The 27,177-nt window shown below is 39.6% G+C and overlaps 1 protein-coding gene across 1 annotated transcript; it reads right to left on the reverse strand.

Annotated features, from left to right (window-relative positions):
* Nucleotides 1-11,331: 11,331 nt before the first annotated feature.
* LOC105045654 (expansin-A4) lies at nt 11,332-13,305 on the reverse strand. The gene is made up of 3 exons (XM_010924011.4): nt 13,089-13,305; nt 12,689-13,007; nt 11,332-11,889 (listed from the first exon to the last, which is right to left on the reverse strand). Exons 1-3 carry the CDS (start codon nt 13,234-13,236, stop codon nt 11,580-11,582), a joined length of 777 nt encoding a protein of 258 aa, XP_010922313.3. The 5' UTR covers nt 13,237-13,305; the 3' UTR covers nt 11,332-11,579.
* Nucleotides 13,306-27,177: the final 13,872 nt, after the last annotated feature.

A 27,177-nucleotide genomic window follows, 5' to 3' on the forward strand; every position in this document is an offset into this window, starting at 1 on the left:
ATATTTAGAGCACAGATGAATACAAAAACAGCTCCTTAAATGAGCAAATATAACAATAAAAACTTTACTCAAATGAAGAACCCCTTTTTCAGATTTTCTCAAGATGAATGAACGGTTGAACGCTTGAGAAGAGGTTGATTGTTGATTGAAGATCTCTTGAAAGCTTTGAACGATCTCTAGATCAAGGTTGAAACGATAGGCGTGAAGAATTCTCTCCTTGAAAGATCTTTCTTTTCTCTTTCACAATCTCTCTGGTATATTGTGGATCCTCTCTCTTTTTCTATGGATATTTCTTTGATCTCAGGCTTTTTCTTGCAAATTTCGGATCCTCTCTTCTGTTCTTCTCTTTTTCCTCTCTTTTCTCTTCTCATTTGATTTCACGTTTGATCCGCTATTTAATCTGCAATTTCTTTCATCATTTAAAGCATTTTGTAGCATTAGAAGCAAGAGAAAACAATTTAGGCAGATAAAGAGCCGTTAGAGGATTTTTAGGAAGCATAAATGGCAATTAAAACGGGCAAAAAAATAGCCGTTGCTGACATTTCCCGTCGCAGGGGTCGACTCATGAGTCGACTCATGCTTCAGGAGTCGACTCATGAGTCGACTTCTGTTGCAACAGACCAGAAGATCTGATTTCTGGATTTTTCGGCTCAAATCAGCAGAGGTCGACTCATGAGTCGACTCATGCCTTGTGGGTCGACTCATGAGTCGACTCACAGGTCGTGCCAAGCCAAAAATCCAGCGTGCCATGGGAATTTTTTCGTGCCATTCAGCTCATAGTGCCATGAGTTGACTCATGAGTCGACTCATGCACTTCAAACCTTCATAACTTCAAAAATATTAGTCCAAACACAATGAAATTTTCACCAATAGATTTCAAATCATTTGTTCTACCAAATGGTACTATCAAATCAGGATTTTAGTGAAATTACGATTTTGCCCTTGAAGAGCATAAGGACTTTTTCAATTGATTGTATCCCTTCAATCTGCTTTGTAATCATCAAAATCAATCTAGGAGCAACAATCTCCCCCTTTTTGATTATGACAAAACATATGAACAAAAATATTTATGTTAATGCATTAATTTCAAAAGAATCCATTATGGGTGTATATGCTTGAAAAGAGTATGATTCTTTTGGCATGTAATATAAATACAAAAATAGTTTGTCCATTTTCTTAAAGATTTGAAAAGGGTATTAGATCATTTTGAGTTCAAGATATTTCAGAGCAAGAGAAGATAAATAACTTTTTCTATGTATCAGAGCAAAAATAATTTTTACAATGATATCAGAAAAGATTTTATAATGTATCAGAGCAAAAAAATTTTTTTTTTTTTTTTAATGTATCAGAGAAAATTTCATTCAGTATCCGAGCAAATGTTATAATATTTTAGAGAAACCTTCACACTGTATCGGATCAAATGTTATCATGTATCAGATCAAGTTGAAAGAAATTGTAGGATGAATCAGAGTAAAACAAATTTCTTATTGATGTCTCAAGGTGAGTAAAATTTCAAAAGCAAGTTTGAATATCAGAGCATATATATAAAAAATACTTATTGTACTCATGATTTTGCTTTTGATGGATTAAAGTTCTGTCTGATACCAAATTTCTCTGTCTGATACCAAATTTCGATACCAAAATTTCTCAAAGTTTTGTTTAATCTTTTAATCCTTGTTTTTGTCTAATTTCTCTAATATTTGTTTAATTTCTTCAATATTTGTTTTAATTTAATTTCTCCCCCTTTTTCTCATAATTTAGGGTTTTGCTTTTTGTCTAATTTCAATTTTTGTTTAATTTTAATTTCTCCCCCTTTTTGACATCATCAAACATAGTTAACTCTTTCTTTTCCTTTTCTGAAAATATTCTTTAATTTCTTCCTCTTTAGAGTTTTTCACAGATGTTTGCTCCCCCTTAATATAGCAATTATCAATAGCAAACAACAACAAGGAGAAGATAATATTTCAATTGATGTATCAGAGATTGAAATATAACCAAAATATAATCATTACAAAGAGGTAGAAATATAGGTAAAAGATGATTCCATTAAAATCATAATTGTTTCAATACATAGAATTCAACCAGCTAAATGTCAATACATGGCCCCAAGGTATAGATCCTAGAACAAGATACTAACTCCTAAGATCTAGATAAGTCAATGATCAGAGTCATCAGATATAGGGTGAGGGGATGATGGATCAGAAGTGCGTCCTCTACCCCGTCTGCCTCTGCCACGAGTGGAGGTGATGGCACGAGCAGGAGAACGAGATGAACTAGGTGGCTGAGAATGCTGAGATACTAGGGCTGATATCATGAGTCTGATAGAATCAAGTACGTTCAGTGCTCTGGAAACAGATTGAAGTAGAGCAGTGAACTGGGTGGTAGCATGCTCACTCGATCCTCTGATCTCTTTCCTCAGTAGCTCATATCCACCTTCTAGTGTTCCTCTGAGCCTGCCAGCCTCTGCAGTGAGGTCTGTGACCTCAATGGTAGACTCCTGTGGCTGGGGATGGGCCAATGCAAGGACTTGCCCCTGCAAGTCAAGAACTCTGCCAGTTAGTCTCCAGACTGTATCCTCAAGCTGTTGTATCCTGACGGACTGATCTGAAATCATCTGAAATATAGTGGAGATGTGGGGAGTAATGGTCTGATCAGAAGAAGTAGCTCCAGGTGCAAAAGAAGTACTACTCCACTGGCTAGACAACAAAGAAGCCACACGCTGAGATATATGCTCGATCTGATCATCAGCCAGTCTGAACTCTGATGGAGGTGCTCTGCTCTCTGGCTGATACATTGGTGTGGGCATCCTAGTAAACTCAGAAGGGCCAGCCTCAGTATCATGAATGAACTGGGTATCTGGTGAAGCTGCCCTGAAATCATGTACAGGAGAAGATGGACCTTCTTCTTCTACTCTGCCTTCAGTTCTGTCTTCAGCTCTTTCCTCAGCTCTCTCCTCAGCTCTTTCTTCAGAGCCCTTGATCCAACCACCAACAGTCTTTGTAATTCCCATTCGGTGTAGGCTGTGTTGGTTGAAAGTGTCCACATGTGAGAGCTTGGTAGGTGTCTCCCCCTCACAGCTAACTTCAAACCTCCTAAAAACTCTAGTAAGGGCCATACCATAAGGCAAGTGTGCCTTGGATCTGTTCAAAGTTTCTCTCATGGCCTCTATCATAAGTGTAGGGAGGTTTAGGGGGGTCTGAGTGATGATATGAAACATGACACATATATCTCTGCCAGATAGTAAGTCATGTCTACCACTCCTAGGAAAGAATAGTTTTGTCACAATTTGATGCAGGACCCTCATCTCAATGGACAGTAGCTTTGCTTCCAATTTGTTTAAACTTCCTGAAAAATCTTCTCCTAAGATAATTCTGATCCCTTCTTCTTTAATTGGGAGTTCCATATATGAGTATCCTTCACTAGGCAACTGAAGTATCTCTCCCAATATCCTAGAATCCAAACAGATGTCAATCTCCTTTACAGTTGAAGTCACAGACCCGTTTCCATAATTTAGGTTCTGGTAGAACTCTCTGACTAGATCAACATAGGTGACTTCCTTAAGAGAGCAATAAAGTTCCCATCCTTGATTTTTGATCTTGGTAGCAAAAGTAAAGCCTTCTTTCTCAAAGAACCGAAAATCTATATTTTTCCCGGTTTCTACTTTTCTATCAGAAAGAAGATTTACACTGGGGCTTATGGAGGGTTGAGAGGGACCTTGAGCAGGTACTGAAACTGGATTGGGAACAGTGGAAGACTGAGCATGCCTTTTCTTTCGGACAATTTCCTCAGGCTCTCGGATTGATTTCTTTCTTTGGGGAAGTTTCATCTTTGGAGCCATATCCAATAAGGTAGCAGACAAGAAGACTTGAATTCAGTGGAGGAGGGATCACAAAAGAGTAAAGAAGAATTTTGGTGGAGAAAAGAAGTGGATTTTGAATGAACGGTGAAGTTCTAGGGCACGTTCCACCCGCGCCTAACACTGCGAGAAAGCACAGAAAAATCCTTTTCAAGGAGGCGATTTTTGGTGGAGAGGAGGAGGGAGAATTGCCTCAGAATTGTTCCTTGGATTTGGAGCAAAACAGAAGTTTGGAGAGGACGGCTTTCGGAAGGAAGACGACGAGAAGATGAGTCGTCTCATAAACAAGGTTTTCCGTTTTAAAAACAATGAACCCGATGGAAGTTGGTGGGATTTACAAGTTTGCCATTGAGTCGACTCATGGGGGTCGACTCATGAAGTTCAGAAAATCAGGAAAAATGCAAATAAATTCCAGAAAAATTCAAAATTTTGGGAGAAAGAATTTTGCTCAATGATAAGTTTTTAGAGTGATAAACCTGAGCTTTTGGGACCAGGATAGATGTTGAAAATTGAGCTCTAAGAGATTTTGACATCTATTCTTTGGAAATTGAGAAATTTCAGACAAATGGATCTAGAATTCCTAGATTTCTCCTAATTTCACAGAATCTTTCCTCACTAAGGGCCTTTGTAAAGATATCAGCTAATTGATTTTCAGTGCAAACATATTCAAGAATTATATTTTTGTTTTGAACATGTTCTCTTATAAAATGATGTCTTATTTCAATATGTTTAGATCTTGAATGTTGTATTGGATTTTTAGATAGATTTATAGCACTTGTATTATCACATTTTATTGGTGTTTCATTAAGTTTGATTCCAAAATCTTCGAGTTGTTGCTTAATCCACAGGATTTGAGCACAACAACTTCCGGCTGCAATGTATTCGGCCTCAGCCGTAGACAGTGCCACCGAATTTTGTTTCTTGCTAAACCATGAGATTAGGTTAACTCCAAGAAATTGGCAAGTTCCACTTGTGCTTTTTCTATCTAATTTACATCCAGCAAAATCAGCATCAGAATATCCTAACAAATTAATTTGTGAGTCCTTAGAGTACCATAACCCTATAGTTTGTGTACCATTTAAGTATCTAAGGATTCTTTTAACAGCATTCAAATGAGATTCCTTAGGATTAGATTGATATCTTGCACATAAGCAAACACTAAACATGATATCAGGCCTACTTGCAGTTAAATATAATAATGAGCCAATCATACCTCTATAGTATTTTAAGTCTACGCTTTTACCTTCATCATCCTTGTCAAGCTTACATGAGGGACTCATTGGTGTGCCAATTGGTTTGCAGTTCTCCATTCCAAATCTTTTGAGTAGTTCCTTGGTGTACTTGCTTTGGGTGATGGAGATTCCCTCTTTTGATTGTTTGATTTGGAGTCCGAGGAAGAAGGTGAGTTCTCCCATCATGCTCATCTCGAACTCTCCCTGCATAAGCTTAGCAAAGTCTTGACAAAGGGATTCATTAGTAGACCCAAAAATTATGTCATCAACATAAATTTGTATAATTAGCATATCATTTTGGTTTCTTTTAATAAATAGAGTTGTATCCACATTGCCTCTTGAGAAACCATTATTTAGTAGAAATTTGCTTAGCCTTTCATACCATGCTCTAGGTGCTTGTTTTAGACCATATAAAGCTTTATTTAATCTGAAGACATGATTGGGAAAAGCATGATTTTCAAATCCAGGGGGTTGTTCTACATATACTTCTTCAGAAATATATCCATTTAAAAATGCACTTTTAACATCCATTTGAAATAGTTTGAATTTCATAAAGCAAGCATAAGCAAGTAGAAGTCTAATGGCTTCTAATCTAGCAACAGGTGCAAAGGTTTCATCAAAATCAATTCCTTCTTCTTGATTATATCCCTTAGCAACCAGTCTTGCTTTATTTCTAATTACATTTCCATGCTCATCTAATTTGTTTCTAAAGACCCATTTTGTGCCAATTATTGAATAATCTTTAGGTCTTTTCACTAAGGTCCAAACATTATTTCTTTCAAATTGACTGAGTTCTTCTTGCATAGCATGAATCCAGTTATGATCATTTTCAGCTTCTTCAAAAGTTTTAGGTTCAAGTTGAGATACAAAAGCACAATGATTAAGTACATCTCTAAGTGAAGAACGTGTTTTTACCCCATGCATAGGATCACCGATAATTAATTCCTTAGGGTGGTTGTGAACATACCTCCATTCCTTGGGTAAGTCATTTGTACCTTGAGGTTGTTCTTGAATTTCTTCACCTTTCTCATTTTGTTCATCTTTTTGATCCTTGTCTTCTGGAGTTGCTGAATCTTTTAGAGTGATCTCCTTCATACCTTCTATTAGTGGATCTGCATCATCAACACCCTTATTCTTCCTTGAAGGAAGATCGTTAGATTCATCAAAGACAACATGTATGGACTCCTCAACTACTAAGGTTCTTTTGTTGAACACTCTAAATGCTTTACTAGTGGAGGAGTAACCTAGAAGGATTGCTTCATCTGATTTTGCATCAAATTTATCAAGTTTTTCTTTGCCATTATTTAATACAAAACATCGGCAACCAAAAACATGAAAATAGGCAATATTTGGTTTTCTTCCTTTCCAAAGTTCATAGGGGGTTTTCTTTAAAAATTGTCTTATTAAAGCACGATTTAAAATGTAACATGCTGTGTTAATAGCTTCTGCCCAAAAATATTTTGGAAGGTTGCTTTCACAGAGCATGGTACGGGCCATTTCTTCTAAGGTTCTATTTTTCCTTTCAACTACCCCATTTTGTTGGGGTGTCCTAGGAGCAGAGAAGTTGTGGCCAATTCCATTTTCATCACAAAAATTTTTAAAGTCATGATTTTCAAATTCTGTTCCATGATCACTTCTAATATTTTGAATTGAAAACCCTTTTTCATTAGTGACTTTTCGATGAAATTTCGTAAAAATTTGAAAAGTTTCATTTTTGTGAGCTAAAAAGAAAATCCAAGTAAAACGAGAGTAATCATCAATTAATACAAATCCATATCGTTTTCCTCCTAGACTAGTGGTTTTAGTTGGTCCAAATAAATCCATATGTAAGAGCTCTAAAGGTCTAGAAGTTGAAATAGTGTTTTTGGATTTAAATGATACTCTAGTTTGTTTACCTAATTGGCATGCATCACAAATTCTATCCTTTTCAAAATTCAATTTTGGCAAACCGAGAACTAAATCCTTTTTGATTAATTTTGAAAGAGAATGCATGCTAATATGTGCAAGTCTACGATGCCACAGCCAACTAGTCTCATTTATTTTAGCATTTAAGGAAACTAGGCATTGCATGTCTAATTTAGTTAAATCATTCAAGTCTACCATATAAACATTGCCATGCCTATGTCTTATAAATTTAATGCCATCGTTAATAGGACTCGTCACAATGCATACAGATAATTCAAAACTTACTTTATACCCTTTATCACAGAATTGACTAATGCTAAGTAAGTTATGCTTTAAACCTTTAACAAGTAAAACATTCTCAATGTATTTGGAGGGAGTGATACCAATGTTACCTATCCCGATGATCTTTCCTTTGCCATTATCTCCAAAGGTGACCATCCCTCCATCCTTAGCATCAAGCGTGATGAATTGTGATTCATCACCAGTCATGTGTCTCGAGCATCCGCTGTCAAGATACCATTTCCTGTTTCCTTCTTGGGATGCTAGACACACCTCATTTTCATGTGCCATCAGGCACAGATAGGCTTGTTCGGTTGAGGTTTCCTCGTCGGAGCTTGAGTCATCACTCGCACTCCAGGTCGCCATCATTGCCTTCTTTTTGAATTTCTTTGGACCTTTCTTCAATTGAGGACATTCGGATCTGAAATGTCCTGGCTTCTTGCACTCGTAGCATATAGGGGTTTGATCTTTCTCCTTTTCTATGCTTTGATCCCCTTTTGTAAATTTCTTTCTCATCCCCTGTTTCCTTTTTCTTAGAAACTTCTTGAATTTCCGGGTGATGAGAGCCATCTCCTCATCCTGATCTTCATCTTCAGAGTCATCTGTTTCATAATCAGGTGAAGTTGTGGATTTGAGGGCAATGGTTCTTTTCTTTTTGATTTCATCCTCTTGATGTTGCATCATGCTAAGTTCATGAGTCATCAAGGATCCAAGAAGCTCTTCTAGAGGTAGAGTGTTCAAGTCCTTTGCTTCTTGGATGGCAGTCACCTTGGCTTCCCAAGTTCTTGGCAGTGACCTGAGAATCTTCCTTACAAGTTCACTGTTAGTATAAGATTTGCCAAGACTCTTTAAACCATTGATTATATCAGTAAAACGAGTAAACATAGCAGTTATGGACTCATCATGCTCTATTTTGAACAATTCATATTTATGTACAAGCATGTTTATTTTAGACTCTTTTACTTGATTTGTTCCCTCATGGGTGACTTCTAACCTATTCAATATTTCTTTAGCAGATGCACAAGTAGAAATGCGATTAAATTCACTAGCATCTAGTGCACAATAAAGAACATTCATAGCTTTGGCATTTAATTGTGCCAATTTCTTGTCAACCTCATCCCATTCTTTCTCGGGTTTGGTTGACTCCTCACCATCTATAATCTTGGTGGGTGTGTGAGGACCATTCACTATGATACTCCACATATCATAGTCGAGTGCTTGTATGAAAATCTTCATCCGAGCTTTCCAATAGGTGTAATTAGACCCATTGAAAAGTGGAGGTCGGTTTGTTGATTGCCCCTCAGCTAGAGAAGTTCCAACATGGGTTGCCATAGATCTTTGGCTCTTTGATTGTTAGATCAAAGAAGGGCTAGAGCACTGGCTCTGATACCACTTGTTGCCCAGCTATGCAACCCAAGAGGGGGGGTGAATTGGGTTTCTAAAAATTTTAAGCCCAACAAATGACTTATGAAGAACAAAACAATGGCTTTAAATCAATATTAATTAACTAAAGCAGTATTGCAAGGATATAATAAAGAAATAAGATAAAGCGATAAAGCACACCACAAACACAAGGATTTATAGTGGTTCGGTGCTAACCTTGCACCTACGTCCACTCCCCAAGATCCCACTTGGGAATTTTAATCCACTATCCTTTGTATTCAACCCGAATACAAAACGTCGGAAACTCCGACACTAGCTATCCCAAGCTAGAATACAGGACGTCGGAAACTCCGACCCTAGCTATCCCAAGCTAGAACACTTGTTTCCCGGGTACAAGCCAACCCAAAACACTCCGATTTCAGGTTCGGATCAACCTTTCCTTGTTTTGGAAATCCTCCAAAAACAAGAGCAAAAACTCACAAAGAGTAAGAATATTTAGAGCACAGATGAATACAAAAACAGCTCCTTAAATGAGCAAATATAACAATAAAAACTTTACTCAAATGAAGAACCCCTTTTTCAGATTTTCTCAAGATGAATGAACGGTTGAACGCTTGAGAAGAGGTTGATTGTTGATTGAAGATCTCTTGAAAGCTTTGAACGATCTCTAGATCAAGGTTGAAACGATAGGCGTGAAGAATTCTCTCCTTGAAAGATCTTTCTTTTCTCTTTCACAATCTCTCTGGTATATTGTGGATCCTCTCTCTTTTTCTATGGATATTTCTTTGATCTCAGGCTTTTTCTTGCAAATTTCGGATCCTCTCTTCTGTTCTTCTCTTTTTCCTCTCTTTTCTCTTCTCATTTGATTTCACGTTTGATCCGCTATTTAATCTGCAATTTCTTTCATCATTTAAAGCATTTTGTAGCATTAGAAGCAAGAGAAAACAATTTAGGCAGATAAAGAGCCGTTAGAGGATTTTTAGGAAGCATAAATGGCAATTAAAACGGGCAAAAAAATAGCCGTTGCTGACATTTCCCGTCGCAGGGGTCGACTCATGAGTCGACTCATGCTTCAGGAGTCGACTCATGAGTCGACTTCTGTTGCAACAGACCAGAAGATCTGATTTCTGGATTTTTCGGCTCAAATCAGCAGAGGTCGACTCATGAGTCGACTCATGCCTTGTGGGTCGACTCATGAGTCGACTCACAGGTCGTGCCAAGCCAAAAATCCAGCGTGCCATGGGAATTTTTTCGTGCCATTCAGCTCATAGTGCCATGAGTTGACTCATGAGTCGACTCATGCACTTCAAACCTTCATAACTTCAAAAATATTAGTCCAAACACAATGAAATTTTCACCAATAGATTTCAAATCATTTGTTCTACCAAATGGTACTATCAAATCAGGATTTTAGTGAAATTACGATTTTGCCCTTGAAGAGCATAAGGACTTTTTCAATTGATTGTATCCCTTCAATCTGCTTTGTAATCATCAAAATCAATCTAGGAGCAACAACCTCGGATCTGAACTGATGGTACATCTCGATGCTATGTTAATCTTAAACCACTAGCCATCTCAATAGTGGGTTAGGCCATTAGAATCTTCCCATGATTTCTGAAATATAGACAATTGATACCCACAACAAACGACTATAATTTATAGATTAGGAAGTAAAGTAGATTTCTTATTCTAATAATCTATCCGATTAAGATCTAACAATCTACAAATGTTAGAACCTAACGATCTACTTAATTTAGATATAACAACCTACAACTCCATGTGGAGCTCTATAGAAAGAGATAACCAAAAATCCTAAAACAATCAAATATATCCACAGAGAACAATATCCATACCGTCTCTCTCTCTCTTTTTTTTTTTTTTTAATTTCAATTAATTTAAACATCAGAAAGTCTTCGTGGAGCACCTCCGGATTTTCATTGTAGATTTTCTTAAGAGAAAATGTCCCATCAACCAAACCCAAGTTTCACGTTGAGGAGCAACCAACGTCAGTCCGAACACTCATAGCAAGTGTCTAAAAGCATGGATAACTTCTCTCATACCAGAGAATTCTCCAAATTCCAGGGGAAGTGTAAAGTGTGAACATGGTTGCCAGCTAAGATTGCTGTTGTTGAATGAGCTGTGGCCCGCTCGCCCGCCTGCATGCCCAGAGGGTCTGGGCTCGCCGCGACTCTGAAAGCAGTCTCATGAGCTAAAATACCTTCCTTTGGGAGAATGCAAGCACCAATAGCCTATAGATCTCGTTTTGTCAGCTAACCTCCTCTATTTTTGTTCATTACTCGGCCACACTTTCCGACGGGGGTGCGGCGGGGAAAGAAGATAGAGATGGTTGGAAAAAGGAAAAAAAAGGTCTTCGATGTGGTTCCATGAAATATTAAGATAAGAGAGAACCTTTAAAATAGATCACGATAACAGCAAGCATATATTCCAATCATCCAATACCAGCAGGGATATCACCATCACAACTATATATTATATTATCACATTATATTCATTCAGACAATTTAGTTAGATATATAAAAAGCAGCTGCGGGCTACATGAACACTTTTCTTTAGTGGTTCTGCAGCCACTTCAGCCGCTGCCGCTACGACGTCTAATAATCCCACTGCCTAGAAGAAGTAACACCACCTCCACTTGACTCTCCTCCCCATCCCACAGTCAAAAAAAAAAAAAACAGCCACTCGCCAACATTCAATCATGCCCACTCTTTCTCTTTCAATCCCACCCTTTTCACCTTTCACAACTACCAAAAACCCAACACAAATCCATACCAAACTTTAAAATCTGGCGCGAAGAAGATTAAAGAAAAAAGAAACTAAAACATAGGTATCTTGCATCTCCAAGGCGGGAAACCAAACTTGTTTTTTCGGAGCCCCGCCCTTTTTGTTGTCGTGGATTTGATATATTAGACTCGGAAGTTCTTGCCGGCGAAGGTCTGGCCGAACTGCCAGTTGGCCGGGACGATGTTCCAGGAGGTGGAGGTGCGGCGGTCGCTGCCGGTGACGCGGAAGGAGAGGGACTGCCCCACCAGCACGGCGTTGGACTGCCAGTTCTGGCCCCAGTTCCGGGACATGGGCATCCACCCCGTCCGCGACCCCTTCACGCTCGCCCTCACGATGTCGCCGGCCCCGGCCACGTTCGTGATCAGCACCAAGTTGAAGTACTGGAACCCGTTGATGGTGAACCGGATCCCACCAGATTTCCGGCACGGCACCCTGCATCATCCATTAAATCAATCAATTCCATTCCTTTGTCCAAACACATCTAATAAACCTGCATAGCGATAATAGATCCAGAGAACCGAAGGGGGACCCCGGCGGAGAGATGGGACAGAGGTGCGTGGAAGCATGTGCCGGTCCTGCCGCTGCCAGTGCCCCACTTTCCTGGGTTCACGCGTTTTCCCACGGTCATTTGGTCGAGCGATATTCGGATGATGCTACAAGGGTGTTTTCGTCATTTAGATGGGGAGGCCCTAAAGACCGGACGACAGGACTGTGATAGTCACGGGTTGTTCACAAGGGTATAGGCAGAGCTTAGGGTCACCGGCGATCGCAGATTTGATAGCATCCAACAATCACTCTTCTTCCAGCATGGATTTCTATAATACATGTTTCTACGATCGCCATTAAAAGGAAAAAACAGAAAAGGATAAAGAAAGATGGGCCAGTTTTGTAATTTGAATGAATACGGGGGGCAATTTTGGTAAGCCAGCTTCACACTCTGGGTAAGTAATAGGAAAACGAAACGGATGGCAACGGCTCTATCAACGGTCAGACTCTTAGCCTCGTGATCCAGTGGAAAGGGTGCAGCCTCGACGGCGACCACCTGGATCCGAGAGACCATCTGTCAATTACGAGAGCGACCCTTCTCTTACCGGATCTAATCGCCACGGACCGTCCGGATGAGAGAGAAAGAGAGATCGCGGATCCGGCAACCGCCGTGACACATTTTAAATTCCTCCCAAGGAAGAGAGATCCGGGACAGAGGAAGAAGAATGGAGTAGCAGAAGGTCACCTGCGGTAAGAGACGGGGACGATGCCGGCGCGGTACTCGGCGATCTTGAGGAACATGGGCATTGCGAGGTCGAAGTGGGGGCGGGGAGGGTTGCACCACCCGCCGTCGTCGGAGGGGAGAGCATAGTTCGGCGGGCAGAAGTTGGTAGCAGTGATAAAGATGGAGGGGCTCCCCGAGTGGCACCATTGCGGGTCGTCGGCGCACTTGATCTCGAAGCACGCCCCGCAGCTCATCCCGTCGTTGAAGAGCGCCGTGCTCAGCGCCGCCGTCTCCACCCCGTAACCCTGGCTGTACAAATTCCCATATCCACACGCTCCCCCTGACCAAAACATACCATGTATAATTTTAAGAAAAACTGTTGCTAATTAAAAGGAAGTTAGAAGGGGAATGTGGGTGGTACCCATGGTGCCGGAGGCGTCGCTGCCACCGTAGAAGGTGGCGTGGGCGCTCTGCCACGGCCCGCTGCTGTAGACGCCCGGAATGCGGGCGGCCGCCGGCACCAAGAAGGCGAGCAGAGAGGCGAGAGCTACGAGGCGGAGAATGGCCATCCTTTCAGAGGAGAGAAAGAGTAGTGAGTGTGCGGGGAAATGTGGGGAGGAAGGAGGGCTATTTATGGAGTTAGCAGGGGGTGGGAGGCGTGAGACCAAATAATGTCGTGGAAGTAATTAATGCTTTTCCCGTAAGTAAGAAAAAAAAAAAAAAAAAAGGAGAGAACGGAACAGGAAGTGCGACGTTGAAGCATTTGTGTTAAGATAATAAAAAGAGGATCAAGGGGAGACATGGATCGGATGCGCTGCTTTCCATGTATCGCACTTTCCCATCATGATATCAAAATTTGTTGCTGCCAGCCTACTGATCGTCAACCGACAGCCGAGATGTAGCATCGCGGTAAAGTGGAAAAGCGAAACGGGGCCGTTCTGGCGGCCACTTATGGCGGGGGGGAAGAGGCGGGATAGGGGACAAAAAGAGCGCGATCTTAAAACCTTCGCTTTGCTTCCATCTCAAGTTGTGCCGCCAGCGACGGTTGTGATTAGATTACTTTTTCATAGGACGCACGCACTTGCTGTCCCCTGTGCTTTCCGGATCGACGGTCCGGATTTGGCCGCGAGTTTTAATACAAATTCGTGGAAAAATTTCTCCGTCGAGTCCGGCCCATTTATTTTCTTTATTTTCCTTTTCTTATCCAAATTCTTTTTTATTTCTTCTAATATTTTGAACCTAAGCAGAAACCACCCACGTTGAGCTGGGCCCAGCAATCCGTCCGTATTCATCGGTCCTCAGATCGCGCCTTGACCGTACGCGGCCTGGTCCCACCCTCGAGTCCCTCTCCCCAGCCTCGCCCCTCGCACCCACCAACCCTCGCCCCCCTCTCCATGTGAGACTACACGGACCGGAAATCTTGCTCCGCGAACGCACCCTGCATACAGCTAACATGGGTCCCACAGGCACGAAGGATGATATCAATCATAATGCTGGGGTCAAAGTTGTTATGATGTACCATTTTCCTGCGAATTTTACAGTTTTTTCTGGTCACTGGTGTTATGGTGAATTCTAGGCGTTGGATACTGGCATGAGGGAAAGGGATGGAGTTGGGTGGAAGAGAGGGAGGGGAGCAGTGGGAGGTGGGGGAAGCGTGATTCGCCGCGAGGTGTCGCCGTCGATAGGCCATTATCGAGTCCACGTGGAGTGGCCATGGAGCAAGTCCACTGGAACGGGGGGTTGCAAACTTAGGATGTTCGGGCACCGACTACCACCATCCGCCAACGTGAACGGTGTAAATATAGATAGGTGCGGCTTTCCTTGCGTGGGGTTGGAGAGTCGTGCTAGCGATTTGATCTTGATGGACGGATCCCTGCCGAAGGATTGCTACAAGATTTATTTATCCAATATCGATACGAATCCTTAAGCTCTATCAGACTTGATAGTGGTGATCCCTGGCATTCTATCATCTATGTTTCCTGCCAACTGTTTGTCACTATGTGGCTACGGAGAAAGAAACTATCATTGAGGAGGATAGTATTATAAACCTAACTCGATGTAATTAAGGTATACCTTGGTTTCCCGTTGTAGCCAATCTCTTATTAGAGAAACCTGGCAACTTAACACGACTTTCTCTAATCCTGCATGTGGCCATATTTTTGTCCAGTCTTAGATTCGTTTAATTCTACTCCTACGAATTAGCACGGGTGTGAATTTGGCTGGAATCACTCAGCTGGAACACATTAATTTTCTCTCTACGGGGAGAGAAATATGACAAAAATAAGCCTTCATGCAAGAGTTGCCATCTTAACCTTCCCCTAGATTACTTTCTTTGCCGCAGCCACCTTCATTCTCATCTGGACGCAACGTGCCGTGTTTTAAGACTTTTGTCATGTGTTGTATGATTCCGTACCCTTCCCCCCTCCATGAAGGCTATTAGATGTCGACGTTCCCACCCTATTTCCGTCTCTCCTGATCTACCACTACTAGAGGTCTTAAAAGAAAATTATGACCGCAATAATCGGAGGGGATCCCCTGGTCACAAGTGTTTGTTGATATTATGCCTTTTGCTCAGGGTTGGTACAAATGTAGCAGGATACGTCCATGAAACCTATGAGCACGAGCCATGTCCAAGACTCCCAAGACATGAGAGCATGAGCCCACCTCCCTCATAGTTTTTTTTTTTTTTTCCCTTCTCTCTGAGGATATTATCCAATATGGCCCGGGCTGTCTTCCACCTTACTGTTTCTCTTCATTTAAACAAACCCAGAATGGGTCCAATGGCAATCCGGTTCCATCGACTACTGCTCCAGCTTTTAAATGAATGGACTTAGACTTGGGCATGCTTTTCCCAAAAATAATATAGCCTGTTAACTGGCTTACCATTTTGACAATGTCAAAACTGGGAGCAGTTGCAGCCTCCCTTTGATAGATTGGGTCTTCCTGCAAGACTTTTATGGCCCAATGCATCATCCATCTTAATAGCTGACCTGGTACATCTAGATCAATCGAGAAGTATTGTTTGTCAATTGACATAATTGACAAAAATAAACAATCTAAAATTCTATTCATCGGTAATACCTAACAGTTAGACACCCACGTAAGATAGTCGATAAATACTAATGTATCTTAAGTAAAATATAATACCGTATCGACTAATACTCTAGATTTTTCTAGCTAGATAGGGAAGCGAAGATTAAGTGGCATATAGTGGAATAACCTGGACAAAAGTACATGGGAATTACCTTCACAAGTTTGGACAAAGACAGCAGTTTACATCAGCCAAAGAAATATGAATTGACATTTTATATCTCATATCAATGATGGATACTAAGTATAAATCCCTATCCTGGCAGGAATTAAAACTAATTCAGGCTTCAGATGATGATGGCACAAAGCATTCTTAATTTATTTTTTTTGGTTCTTCTTCAATTTTTGCTTGTTGTACTCTAGAGCGCATGCTATTTCCCAATCATCAGACATTACATTGTGAGTCACAAAGACTCACAATTACTGAGCCACAAAGACCGAGCTATTTGCCACCTCAGCCTTGATCGCAGAGCCTAATGTTTTACCGACGGCCGAGGTCAAGCATGGCTGCTATCTTCTGGCCAGGGATTCACTGGCCAGAGGACATTGGCAGCTTCTGCTTTGTTTTGTTGTAGGGCTGTGGGGAGTAGGGAATTGACCACACGAAGCACCAAGGCCGAGGCTCATTTCCAAAGAGTATGTTGGTTGGTAGTATTTGGCAGCTGAAGGGGAGGTAGCAGTAAAAAGGTGGGATGACCTAGGATTCCTCTTCTCCGTACCCACCCAAGTCCGAGAACGGACTCAACCCCACCGCGCCCCCCCCTCTTTCTTTTCTTTGTAGAAAAACAGTCTCAAACTCTTATTGGTAACTTATCTTGATGTCTGGCGACCAAAAAGGGTGGAGAACCACGCAATCCAAAGCTCTGGGTTTCAGAGGGTGAAGTCATCGGTGACAGAAGCTTGACGACCCTCCCGTGGTTGTAGCGTTTAGTCTTGCTATGATGGTGTTGGGTCCAAATTATGGAATAGATCTCAGCCTTGGGCCCGAACAGGACTTGGTTGGTGTAGCCCGGATTCAGAGAGGCTAGAGATTAGTTTAGGGAAAGTTGTTGGTTTTGATCGCTTTAAGGGGACATGGTTGTCCTTTGCATCAGCTTCATGATTGAGAAGTAAACACCAGGCCTCCGGAGTTCAAATGGTTGCCATGCCATCAAATCCACCCGTATGAGGGGCTGTGGTCTAGATTTTCCACAGCATAATAGGACTAGGACATGAGCAAGTTTGTCTTTCTTTGGACCTAGTCATTACCTTTTTCGGCTCTTCTCTCTGTGCAGTAGCAAGCATGGCATATCACTATGATCAAACATGAATACATCATCGATTTAATGCCGAGGGTGTCTCTCTTATCAAATATTTTTTAATTTTGATAGCTACTCTCTTCTCCTAAGTTCTCAAATAAGAAATGCTTGGTTAACTTGGAAATCTCACATATATGTAACTTGCTCTGCCGACGGGCAGTAAGCAGTTTGTATATGACACCACATAGGCAGCCAGTTAACACTGGAGCAACCAGAAAGATAATTGTTTGTAAGGCTGTGCATAAGCCTTGCCATTACTTTTTGAGGTGGCTTTTAAAAGGTGAAACACGAGGATTTTCTAAGAGATTATCCATCCTAATACTATTACGGAGTTTTGATGGGATCTGATGTATTAGTGTCGTCATGCTTAGCCATTTTAAGATCAATTAAAGTCTACTATGGTGTAGGCAAGCCTGTACATACCCTTGTCTAGCCTTTCATGAAAGCATATATATGGTGGTTTTCCTCTTGGATATATACCGCATGATGGGTGGTTGAAAGGGAGTTTTCCAGAGAGACCCGATGAAATGCTGGTTGCATATATTGCATTATCGACAGCCATGTCCAAGTGATGTGCATATAAGCGTGCACCTCAAGCATGAGAGCAGTCCATGATATGAAGTGTGACTAGCATTGGATTCGACAATCAAATGTTATGATGAGTATTGAACCTAATCTATCTAGCAAAAGCTAGAAAAATAAATGGATGGAAATATCTTTCGATTTACATATAGGGTAAGCCAAGTTTACTTATTCAGGTTTTGCTACTGAGGTATCCAAATTCCATTGCTATAAATTTTTGAGCTTTTCTTTCCAGTTGGTTATAGAATAGAAGGCCCTGAATTTTTTTTCCTTTGTTCATCGGTGGGAGAGAGAATTCGCCAGGCAAGTACTATTGTACGTAGTAATGCAAGTGTTGTTGGAGTCATCATGTAGCTGAAGGAGTGAGGGTACTTTACGTCGAGGAGGGGGAGAGGAGTTTCCCTACCGGGTTCACATTTGCCTTTTGCAGATCCTTGCTTTCTGCTCTATCGAACTACTTCTCGGAATATCATGATTTTTTATAAAATTTTGAAAGATTATTATACAATTTTTGGGGTAAAAAATCAAATTTTAAAAAAAAATTATATACATCCACATTTATCAAATATAAAAATATTATAATTAATTTTTAACTTACGTTTCAATGATTAAATATGAAGAAATCAAATTTACTAGTGGATAAATATAGGTAACTCAAATCTGCTAAAAAATATACTAAGTATTAACGGAAAATAATTGATGCCAAGAAAAGAGTGTTAAAATAAATAAATAAAAAAACCGGCTCCATTACATTTGAAGTTGACTTAATATTTTTAAAGACAAACCTAAACCAACAAATTTTTTATCAACCTCTACGCAATCCAAACCAATTTTATTTGACAAAACATCATCATGTAGAGAAGAAAAAAAATTCCAAGTCAAATAGCAAGCCGATAATTCCAAGCTGGCCTCGTTCACATCTCACTTCACATGCAAACCGTTCGATTAGTGTTCCCATCCAAGGATCGATCTCCTACTTCCATCCAGCCATTTGGTTTCTATTTCCTTCTCAAATATGCACTAATTTATTGATCACAAGGAAAAGGAAAACCTAAAAAAGATAGAGGGAGTGTGGGGAGAATTTTTCCCTCCAACTTTATGGTGGCCAGACCTCTTTTCCATAGTCTCCAACCCATCGCCGCTCTTCTCCCCCATCCTTCTCTTCTTATTTTCAGTTAAATTCCTCTCATCTCTTCCATCTCTCTTTTTTCTCTCCACCATCGCCGCCACCATCAGGAAGGGATCAAGGCTCACTATAACAAAAGCTATCTAATTTTACGGTCTGATTTGAATCCGTGGGTCCTTTAAAATGATTCGGATCGAGTCTACACGAGTCAGATCAGGTCGGATCATGGATCAACCCGAGTTATTTGCAGGCTAGGGATATATGGCGGATAAAGGCATCTACTCTGATGACATATGATGGATGGAGACAGATGTCTTCATTTTAATATATATATATATATATATATATATATATTAGATATATTAGATTATATTATATTTAATTTAAATATTAATTAATTATTTTAATTAAGTTAATTAATTATAATATTTAAAATAAAGTATAAATTTTTTTATTAAATTATATTAAATTATAAATTATTTGATAAAAATATTGTATTTAAAAGAAGATCGCAGATGGAGGGTCACGGCTGGGGAGAGGGAGGGCGTCAAGGGAGCAGCGGAGGGCAAACGACTCGAAGACCGAAGTAAAAAAAAAAATTCTATGCTTCGCATCGATTTACAAGTTAATTTAAAATAAAAATTAAGATATAATTTTTTAATTGAATTACAACAAAATTTTATTCCGTTGCTAAATTTAAAAAAAAGAACTTAAGTTTAGTTCCCTCATTTTCACTCCCTCTCTTTAAGTTTAGTTCTCTCATTTTCACTCCCTCTCTTTCCCTCTAATTTATCCTCTCTCTCTCTCTCAGCCGACCCATTGCCCCACAGCCATCTCTCTCTCTCTCTCTCTCTCTCTCTCTCTCACTCGCATTCGATTGGTGGCCAATAGGTGCCCACTCCCCCCCAACCCCAGCAGCGGCCCAATGGATACCCACCCATCCTTCCCAACCCCTAGTAGCAGCATCGGTGTCTAAGTTTTTCTATTCGACTGTCTTCCAAGCTTTCCTATATGGCAGCTCCAAGCCTCCCACCCGATCTTCTCCAACTCATCCTCACCAACCACTAGCGATGGCGTTGGAGTCCAATCTTCCATATTCGGCCGTCTTCTGAGCTTCCCTATTCGGCCGCTCCAAGCCTCCCACCTGATCAAGACTCAGGAAGCAGAGAAAATTTCAGAGAAAATAGAGAAAAAATCAACGAAGAATAAAGGAATGATGGGAAAATAGAAAGGTATTTCCTTTGCTTTTAGATTCATTTGTCTGGGATATGTGGGGAAGGAGAGCAGCAGAGAGAGGATAGACGAGAAAATAAAAAGGTATTTCCTTTGCTTTTAATTTCATTCTCTTATTTCGGGATCTGTGGGGAAGGAGAGCAGCAGAGGGAGATCGAAGGGGATTTTACCATCCGATTGGGGTTTTGTGGTGGTGTGGGCTGATTCCGGGAAGGGAAGGAGAGCAGTAGAGGGAGATTAGAGGGGATTTTAGCATCTGGTTTGGATTTTTTCTCGGGCATATATTATTTTAGGGTGGTGTGGGTTGGTTCCGATCAGAGAAGGATAGCAGTAGAGGGAGATTGGAGGTCGGTATGGGTTGGTTCATTTCAGAGAAGGAGAGCAGCAAAGGATTTTAGACAGTTACCTAATTCTTTAATATCATAAATACAGAGCATACATTTGATGAATTACTTCTAATGTAGCCTGAGTTATAGATGTGTAGTCTATTGTTGATGGTCCATGTTGATGTTCACAGTTCAATTATCAATTTGGAACTAGAGGTTCTAAGATTTTGGATTGCAGGTCTTATGCAAGCTAGTTTTAAGCAAACATCTTCTCCATTGGACGTCAGCTTTATTGGGTAATGTTTCTCCAAAGGTATCTTTCATATTTTTATTGGTAATGAGAGTTAGGCTGGATGTTAACTTCAGTTCAGATCAGAGAAGATTTAGCTAAGTCAATTGATAATCTGCCTGGTAGTATGACCATTGTGAAATGGAGGAGCTTGATGGTTGAATGGAAGAAAGAAGAGTGGCAGAAGAAGTCATCAATTGCATCTAAAAACTGCAAGCAATCAACTTGGATTGCCCATACCGGTGATTCGGCTAGCATGACCATCCATACTAGGCATTTGGTTAGTATTTTTTTCTATCAATGCAAGTTTATAATACATACGATTTTGTATACTTCTGTCAATGCAAATTTATAAACTGAAATCTTATGTAGTTTGATTGGTGTGTTGTTTTCTCATAAATCTAAATTTATCTTGAGATTATTTTAGGAATCTGAGCTTAGTCAGTCAGCCACGTATAAGGAGGTATTCGACCATAAACATCTATTAAATTTATTTGGTTGCTTTAGATTTCATTTATATATTCCTATTAAAATACTTAAGCATGCTATGTGTATTTGTATTATAGGAATCATGCTATGCTACAGACAGTTGGTCTATTCTACGGTGGTAGGTATATAAAAATTATTATCTTTCATTAGTTGAGATCAATTTTTTATGTCATGGTTGAGGTCGGTCTTAAATTTTAGTATATATGGAACAATGGCATAATAGAACAGATACCAACGTTGAATGCAAGAAGAAGTTCAAGTACGTCTATTGTGCAGGAACAAGGAGCTTTATGCAAATCAATCATCTGTAGGTAAAATTCATCTAAATTTCTTTAAATGCTTGCTTTGAGAAATATATCTATTATGTTTCTTTAATCTTTTCTTATGTTGTATACTCAATTCAAAAGAACAGAAAAAAAATTGAGTCGCCCCCGCTTATGGGCCAAAACTCATACTAAAAAGGATAGTAATCCTGTAAATGATGCTGCTGCTGAACTCATTATAAGTATCCTTTATCAGTCAACTAAACCGTAGGTCTGTCTTATTTTTATTGTAATATTTGTTTCTTGTAATTAATACATTTCTACTGGAGCCAACAGGAGATGTTTAAAGATACAAAAGAGGATGAGGTATTTTTTAAACAGTTTGGCGAAGAAAGGCCGAACATGGTCCATTGTTTAGGGATAGGATCAACTCTTAGTTTACTGTGGAGCCCTAAAATAACTAATGAAGTCTTGAAAAAGAAAAATGAGAGTCTGTGTAAAATGGTTCATGACTTGGCAGGTCAAGTCAGAACTCTCCAAGTCCAAAGAGCAAATATTTATGGTTCAACGACTTCGATGAGTACTCTAGTTGAATGTGCAATTTTTTTTTTATTTTCATGTGAATGAAATTGGATAACTCAATCTTTATTTTCAAATTACCATCTGATTTTTTTGAAATTGTGAAAGTATCATGCAAGAAGCTGATGACCATTCGTTCTAGTTGTTATTTGATTTTTGCTTTAAGTTAATTATACTTATTTATTAATAGAGTATTGCCAACATGAAAGAAGCTGATAACCATTCATCAAAGATAGATAAATTATCATCAGTTAGTAGCAAATATAGCCTAGATGTATCTATGATACATTACTTTATGCCACACTCGTAATTTAATATTTTTTAAGAAAGCTAGCTAACTCTCAATTATTTCTAGAATGATGATAGATCTGAACAAATCTCCCCTTAAATGAACGTGCCACTTATTCTTGAATCATCTAAAATGGTAAGTAAAATTTAGTTTCATGAATTTAAAGATTTCAATAGAATGATTCGATGTCGTCATAATGATGAATCATCAAAACTTGCTGATTAGATCTTATGAAATCAGTACTTACAGAGTGAAGAAGTTATTTTATTCGATGTCTCACAAAAAAATAGGCAAGAGAACATTCATTTCGGATGACAAAGACAAGATGTTAATGGACAAGTGTTTGAGAGATGTATTTTGTAAGATTTCTGTTTCTTATGCAACTGAGTTCGATGCTCCATTGCTTGTAAAGGATAAAAGTTGAGCTTTAATAAAACATGCTGTGGATACACATTGTTTGGTGGAAAAATTATGTATGTGCCTAGATACATATATTTTTAATAGTCACTTAAGCTCTAAAATGATATATATATATATATATATATATATTCTTCTGTAGATTCAGATCGAAGATACGATGGATGGTGCTAAGAAAAGATAGAGATTATCTTGCTAATGACTTCATAGGTTGATAAACTCTCAGATTTTACAAAATTAATTTTTTAGTATCATTAATTCAAGTTTACTTTATGCACTTTTTAGTGTAGTAAAAGTGAGCTTAAAACTTATGTATAAAATACAGAAAATCAGCTGGAACTTATTTATTCCATATTTTGAGTTATAGTGTTTATTTTTTTTATATTCAAAAATTTGATGGTGTATGGTCTTGTTCTTTGGATTTTGATGAAACTAAAAAAATTATTGGGATAATTTTTTTTTGAGACTACCACTATGTATGTTCAGTTCTCTTTAATACAAAGTTGAAGATTATCTTATTTATAGTTATTTCATCTATTAGTCTTCATATATTATTCAATAATACAGAATGCTTAAATAAGTTTGCAATATACTATTTTTATTTTTATTTATTATTATAGATGATCCATATTTTGAAATTGGACAAAACAATAACGTCTAAAAGTTGATTATATACCCACATTTTGATAACTCCTATGAATTCTGATTCGTGTGTAGGTATTTATCCATATTTAATAAAGGAAGATGTATACTAGATCTATACCCACATGTATACTTTTACCTACATTAGATGTTACATGGGTAAAGCAGGGATACATACATGGGAAGAAATAATATGGGTATAAGCTACACCCACGCCGGACATACCCACATTTAACCAAATATATGTACCAATGTGGGTGTAGGCATATCCCTACATTTTTTAGGTTTTTACCCATGTATCTTTCACATGGGTGTATCTCAGTTTTCTTGTAGTGGCAGGTTGGGGCCCTTCCATACTAGAGGATTCCTATCATGGGATAGAGGCTTTGGAGATTTGATTGCTTGGAGATGGAGGCTGCCATCAGAGAGCATCCAGAGGGCTAGCAGTCCCGAGCTCTCTTAATAATGGCTAAGATTATTTTGGTGAGATCAGTTCTCAGTGCCATATGGTTTACCTATTATCCCACACTATTTTGCCAAGGTCTTCTCTCCTAAAGCTTGAGTGGCTCTCTAAGAACTTCTTATGAGGTTCACATGTTAGAGGGGGGTATTCATCTTGTGGCTTGGGATGTTGTGTGTCAGCTAATCAATAAGGGAAGCTAGGGATTCTTTCTCTTCTGATTAGATGGGAGGCCTCGATTGCTCGCTATACAACATGATTATTGGCTCAGCTTGATAGCCTTTGGAGTTCGATGATGCAGGTCAAATATAGTCACAAGCCTCCAGAGGAAGTTGCCCACGTCAGCCAAAAGTGTTCCTTCCTTTGAAAGGAGATATTTGCTCTCACCTACCTGACATGATGGCTCAGATCAGTTACATAGTGCATAACGAGTGGTTGATTGATGTTGTTCGAGATTGATGGATCGTCGATATTTTGCTTTCTCACCAGCCTACCTTCATCGTCATGGAGGTGAGCGATACAATACAGATTCATGATCTGCTTCAGCTAGAGGAGAGGAGGTGGAATATACAGGTGATAAATCGACTTTTTGGTGGTCAGTTGGTGGAGATGATTCTGTCCCAGTCAATTCCTTTGCTCCAGGATCCGGATGTTAGGATTTGGCGATCCTCGTGTACATTCATGGTGGTGGCTAGGAACCTATATGACCTCTATAGGGGAGAGGTGCCAGTCAGGACTTTAGATGGTGCTTAGATTTGGAGGCTTTGAGTTCACGTACCAAAGGTTTAGTTTGTTCATCTGGAAGATCGCTTAGTGTGGCTTCTGACTAGATCTCTGCTAAGGATCTTGGGATGGATATTCCTTCTGTATGTCCATCTTGCAGGTCGGAGGAAGAGATGATTGAGCACTGCCTTTTTCTTTGTCTGAGGGAGGCTCAAGTGTGGCAGCTAACGAACCTCCTTCCTATTCAGACCTCCGAGGATTGGTCTGATCTGATTTTTCTAGAGTTTCTACAGTGGAGTAGAGAGTTTAAGGATATGAGATTGGCTGGCATCAGAGCGACCTACATTGCCTACCACATCTAGTTGGCCCGAAATATTGGTCTATTTGAGACAAAATGGCAGCTGACTAGGATTGTGTCTGAGAGGGCTTTATCTTAGGCAGTAGAGATTATGGACATATTACAATCAGGATCAACCTTAAGGAGTTGGGATACTTGGGACCTCCTTTTTTCTCTTGCAGTGCCTTATAAGGTTTATATCACTGGAGAGCTCCTATCCCTGATCTTCCTCAAGATCAATTTTGATGGCAGTGTGACTAGTGATAGGAGTGGAGCAGGCTTCGTGATCAAAGGCCTGGATTCTGGATTTATTGTGGTTGGGGGGTTCCATTTATTTAGGACCTCCATTCCAGGTGTCGAGCTTCGAGCTGCATGGGAGAGCATCTCCTTCATGCATCTTGTTCTAAAAGCTGACTAATTGGTGGTAGAGGGAGACTCAGCCACGATTGTGAGCTGGATTCATAGGCAAGAGGGCGTTGCCTCCTCCAATCCGTTGGTCCGAGATATCTGGAGTCTGCTTGTGGTATGTGTCTCTGTTGACATTAGACATGTCTATCGCGAGGCAAACTCTACAGTTGACTGGATTGCGAGTTTTGTAGTTGATAATTTTGGAGAGTGCAGCTGGACTAATGTATCTTTTCTGACATTTTTGTTTCAAAATATCTTTTTTTCTGACTCTTTAGATTGTATCCATACTCGTAGTATATGAATTTTCCGTCTTAGCAAAAAAGAAGAAGAAGAGAGAGAGAGAGAGGAGAATAAAATAATTTTTTTAAAAATAAACATAAAAAGTTGGCAACCTAATTTCAATAAAATATCTTAAATATCCTAAATTATTGGATATTCAAGATGATTTATTATTATTGTTGTTGTTGTTGTTGTTGTTATTGTTATTATTATTATTATTATTATTATTATTATTATTATTATTATTATTAAAATAATATAAAAAAAAGTACCATAGCCTTATTTGTTTAGTTTCAATGTGATAAGCATGCTCTTTTATGAGTCCAGAGTTCTGAACTTCCTCGTGGTCCTATTTTCCATTTTATGAACTTATCATTTTCGTGGAAGGTTCACTAATTTACTGATGGACAAAACGTGGCATTCTAGACAATTTCTCCGTGCCTTTTACAAGCTTATGATGTGTTACTATCACCCAGTATTTTGTGATCACCCTTTTCCCTCGGTATAGGTAGAGGGATGAGAAGGATAGCAACTGTGTTTTTTTTTTAAAAAAAAAAAGAAAGGAAAACAACTCAAACTTGCTAGGTGGATAGGAAACAACTCTACGTGGGGGTGGTGCACAAGGAAACGCTCACCACGTGGGATAGCTGGCCCTATTTGAGCTCTCAAAAGACCAGATCAGCATCGTAGAGAAGGAGCCATGCCAACTTGTACCTTATCCACCGGCCATCTGAATATCAAAATTACATCACGTCCTCGCCAAGACTCAAGATTACTGATCATAAGCACATGATATAAGCAATGTGAATAGAGTTTTGTCTCAGGTTTTCCACGTAGTGAAGAAGAATTCAGAGAGATGGGAAGAGCGGTGACAGGATAACGTGGGAATTAAGCTGTGAATAACATGGGGAAGAACAAGTTCTAGCATTTATTCATTCAAGGGACAGCTCCGTTCTAAGTTGGGTTGTTGCCCTGCGTCCGGAGCATACCAAGCGTGTGGTCACGTGCCGGGTGCGGCGGATTCTTTCTCGTCTTCTGAACGTACGTGGTCATGGATTGATTAGCTGCTCCGCCATTGCCTATACATACAAGCATCATACTTCATATCTTATAACACAAGTGAGAGGGAATTTCTCCCCTTCTATTATAAAAGACGAATGCACATCAGTTGTTTTTGTAACGAGGAAAAAACTTCATACATCTTGAGCTTGGTGGGGTCAACGATCGGCACTGTATCAAAAAAAAAAAAAAAGAAAGATCCGCACCGTGGCATGGTCTCTGATTTTAGTTGCAAGGGTTGCTTCCGGGTCCATCTATTTTGAATTGTACATACTAACTCCTTCAAAAAGATGGGAAAAAGAGACAATTCTTTCTTGAAAATGAGCTTCTATTTTCTCTTCTTCTTTTTTTTTTTTTTTTTTTTCCAAAAATTGAGCTAGAGTGGATATGGTATCAGACTATCATATGGAAAATTGCAGGTTCAGGTCCCAGACCCAGGCCTTCCGACTTGACCCATCCTGACCCATATTTGGTCAGGTTCGGGTTGACAGACTTTTGACCCAACATACATGTCTAGTTCAATGTGATTTGATGGTCACCCCCAATTATGAGTTTCCGTTAACACAATATTTACTGTTGCTATAATTCAAAAAAAACTTTTTCGGGTAATAATTTTAAAAG

This window comes from Elaeis guineensis, chromosome 5 (assembly GCF_000442705.2).
Source record: "Elaeis guineensis isolate ETL-2024a chromosome 5, EG11, whole genome shotgun sequence".
Lineage (NCBI taxonomy): Eukaryota > Viridiplantae > Streptophyta > Magnoliopsida > Arecales > Arecaceae > Elaeis > Elaeis guineensis.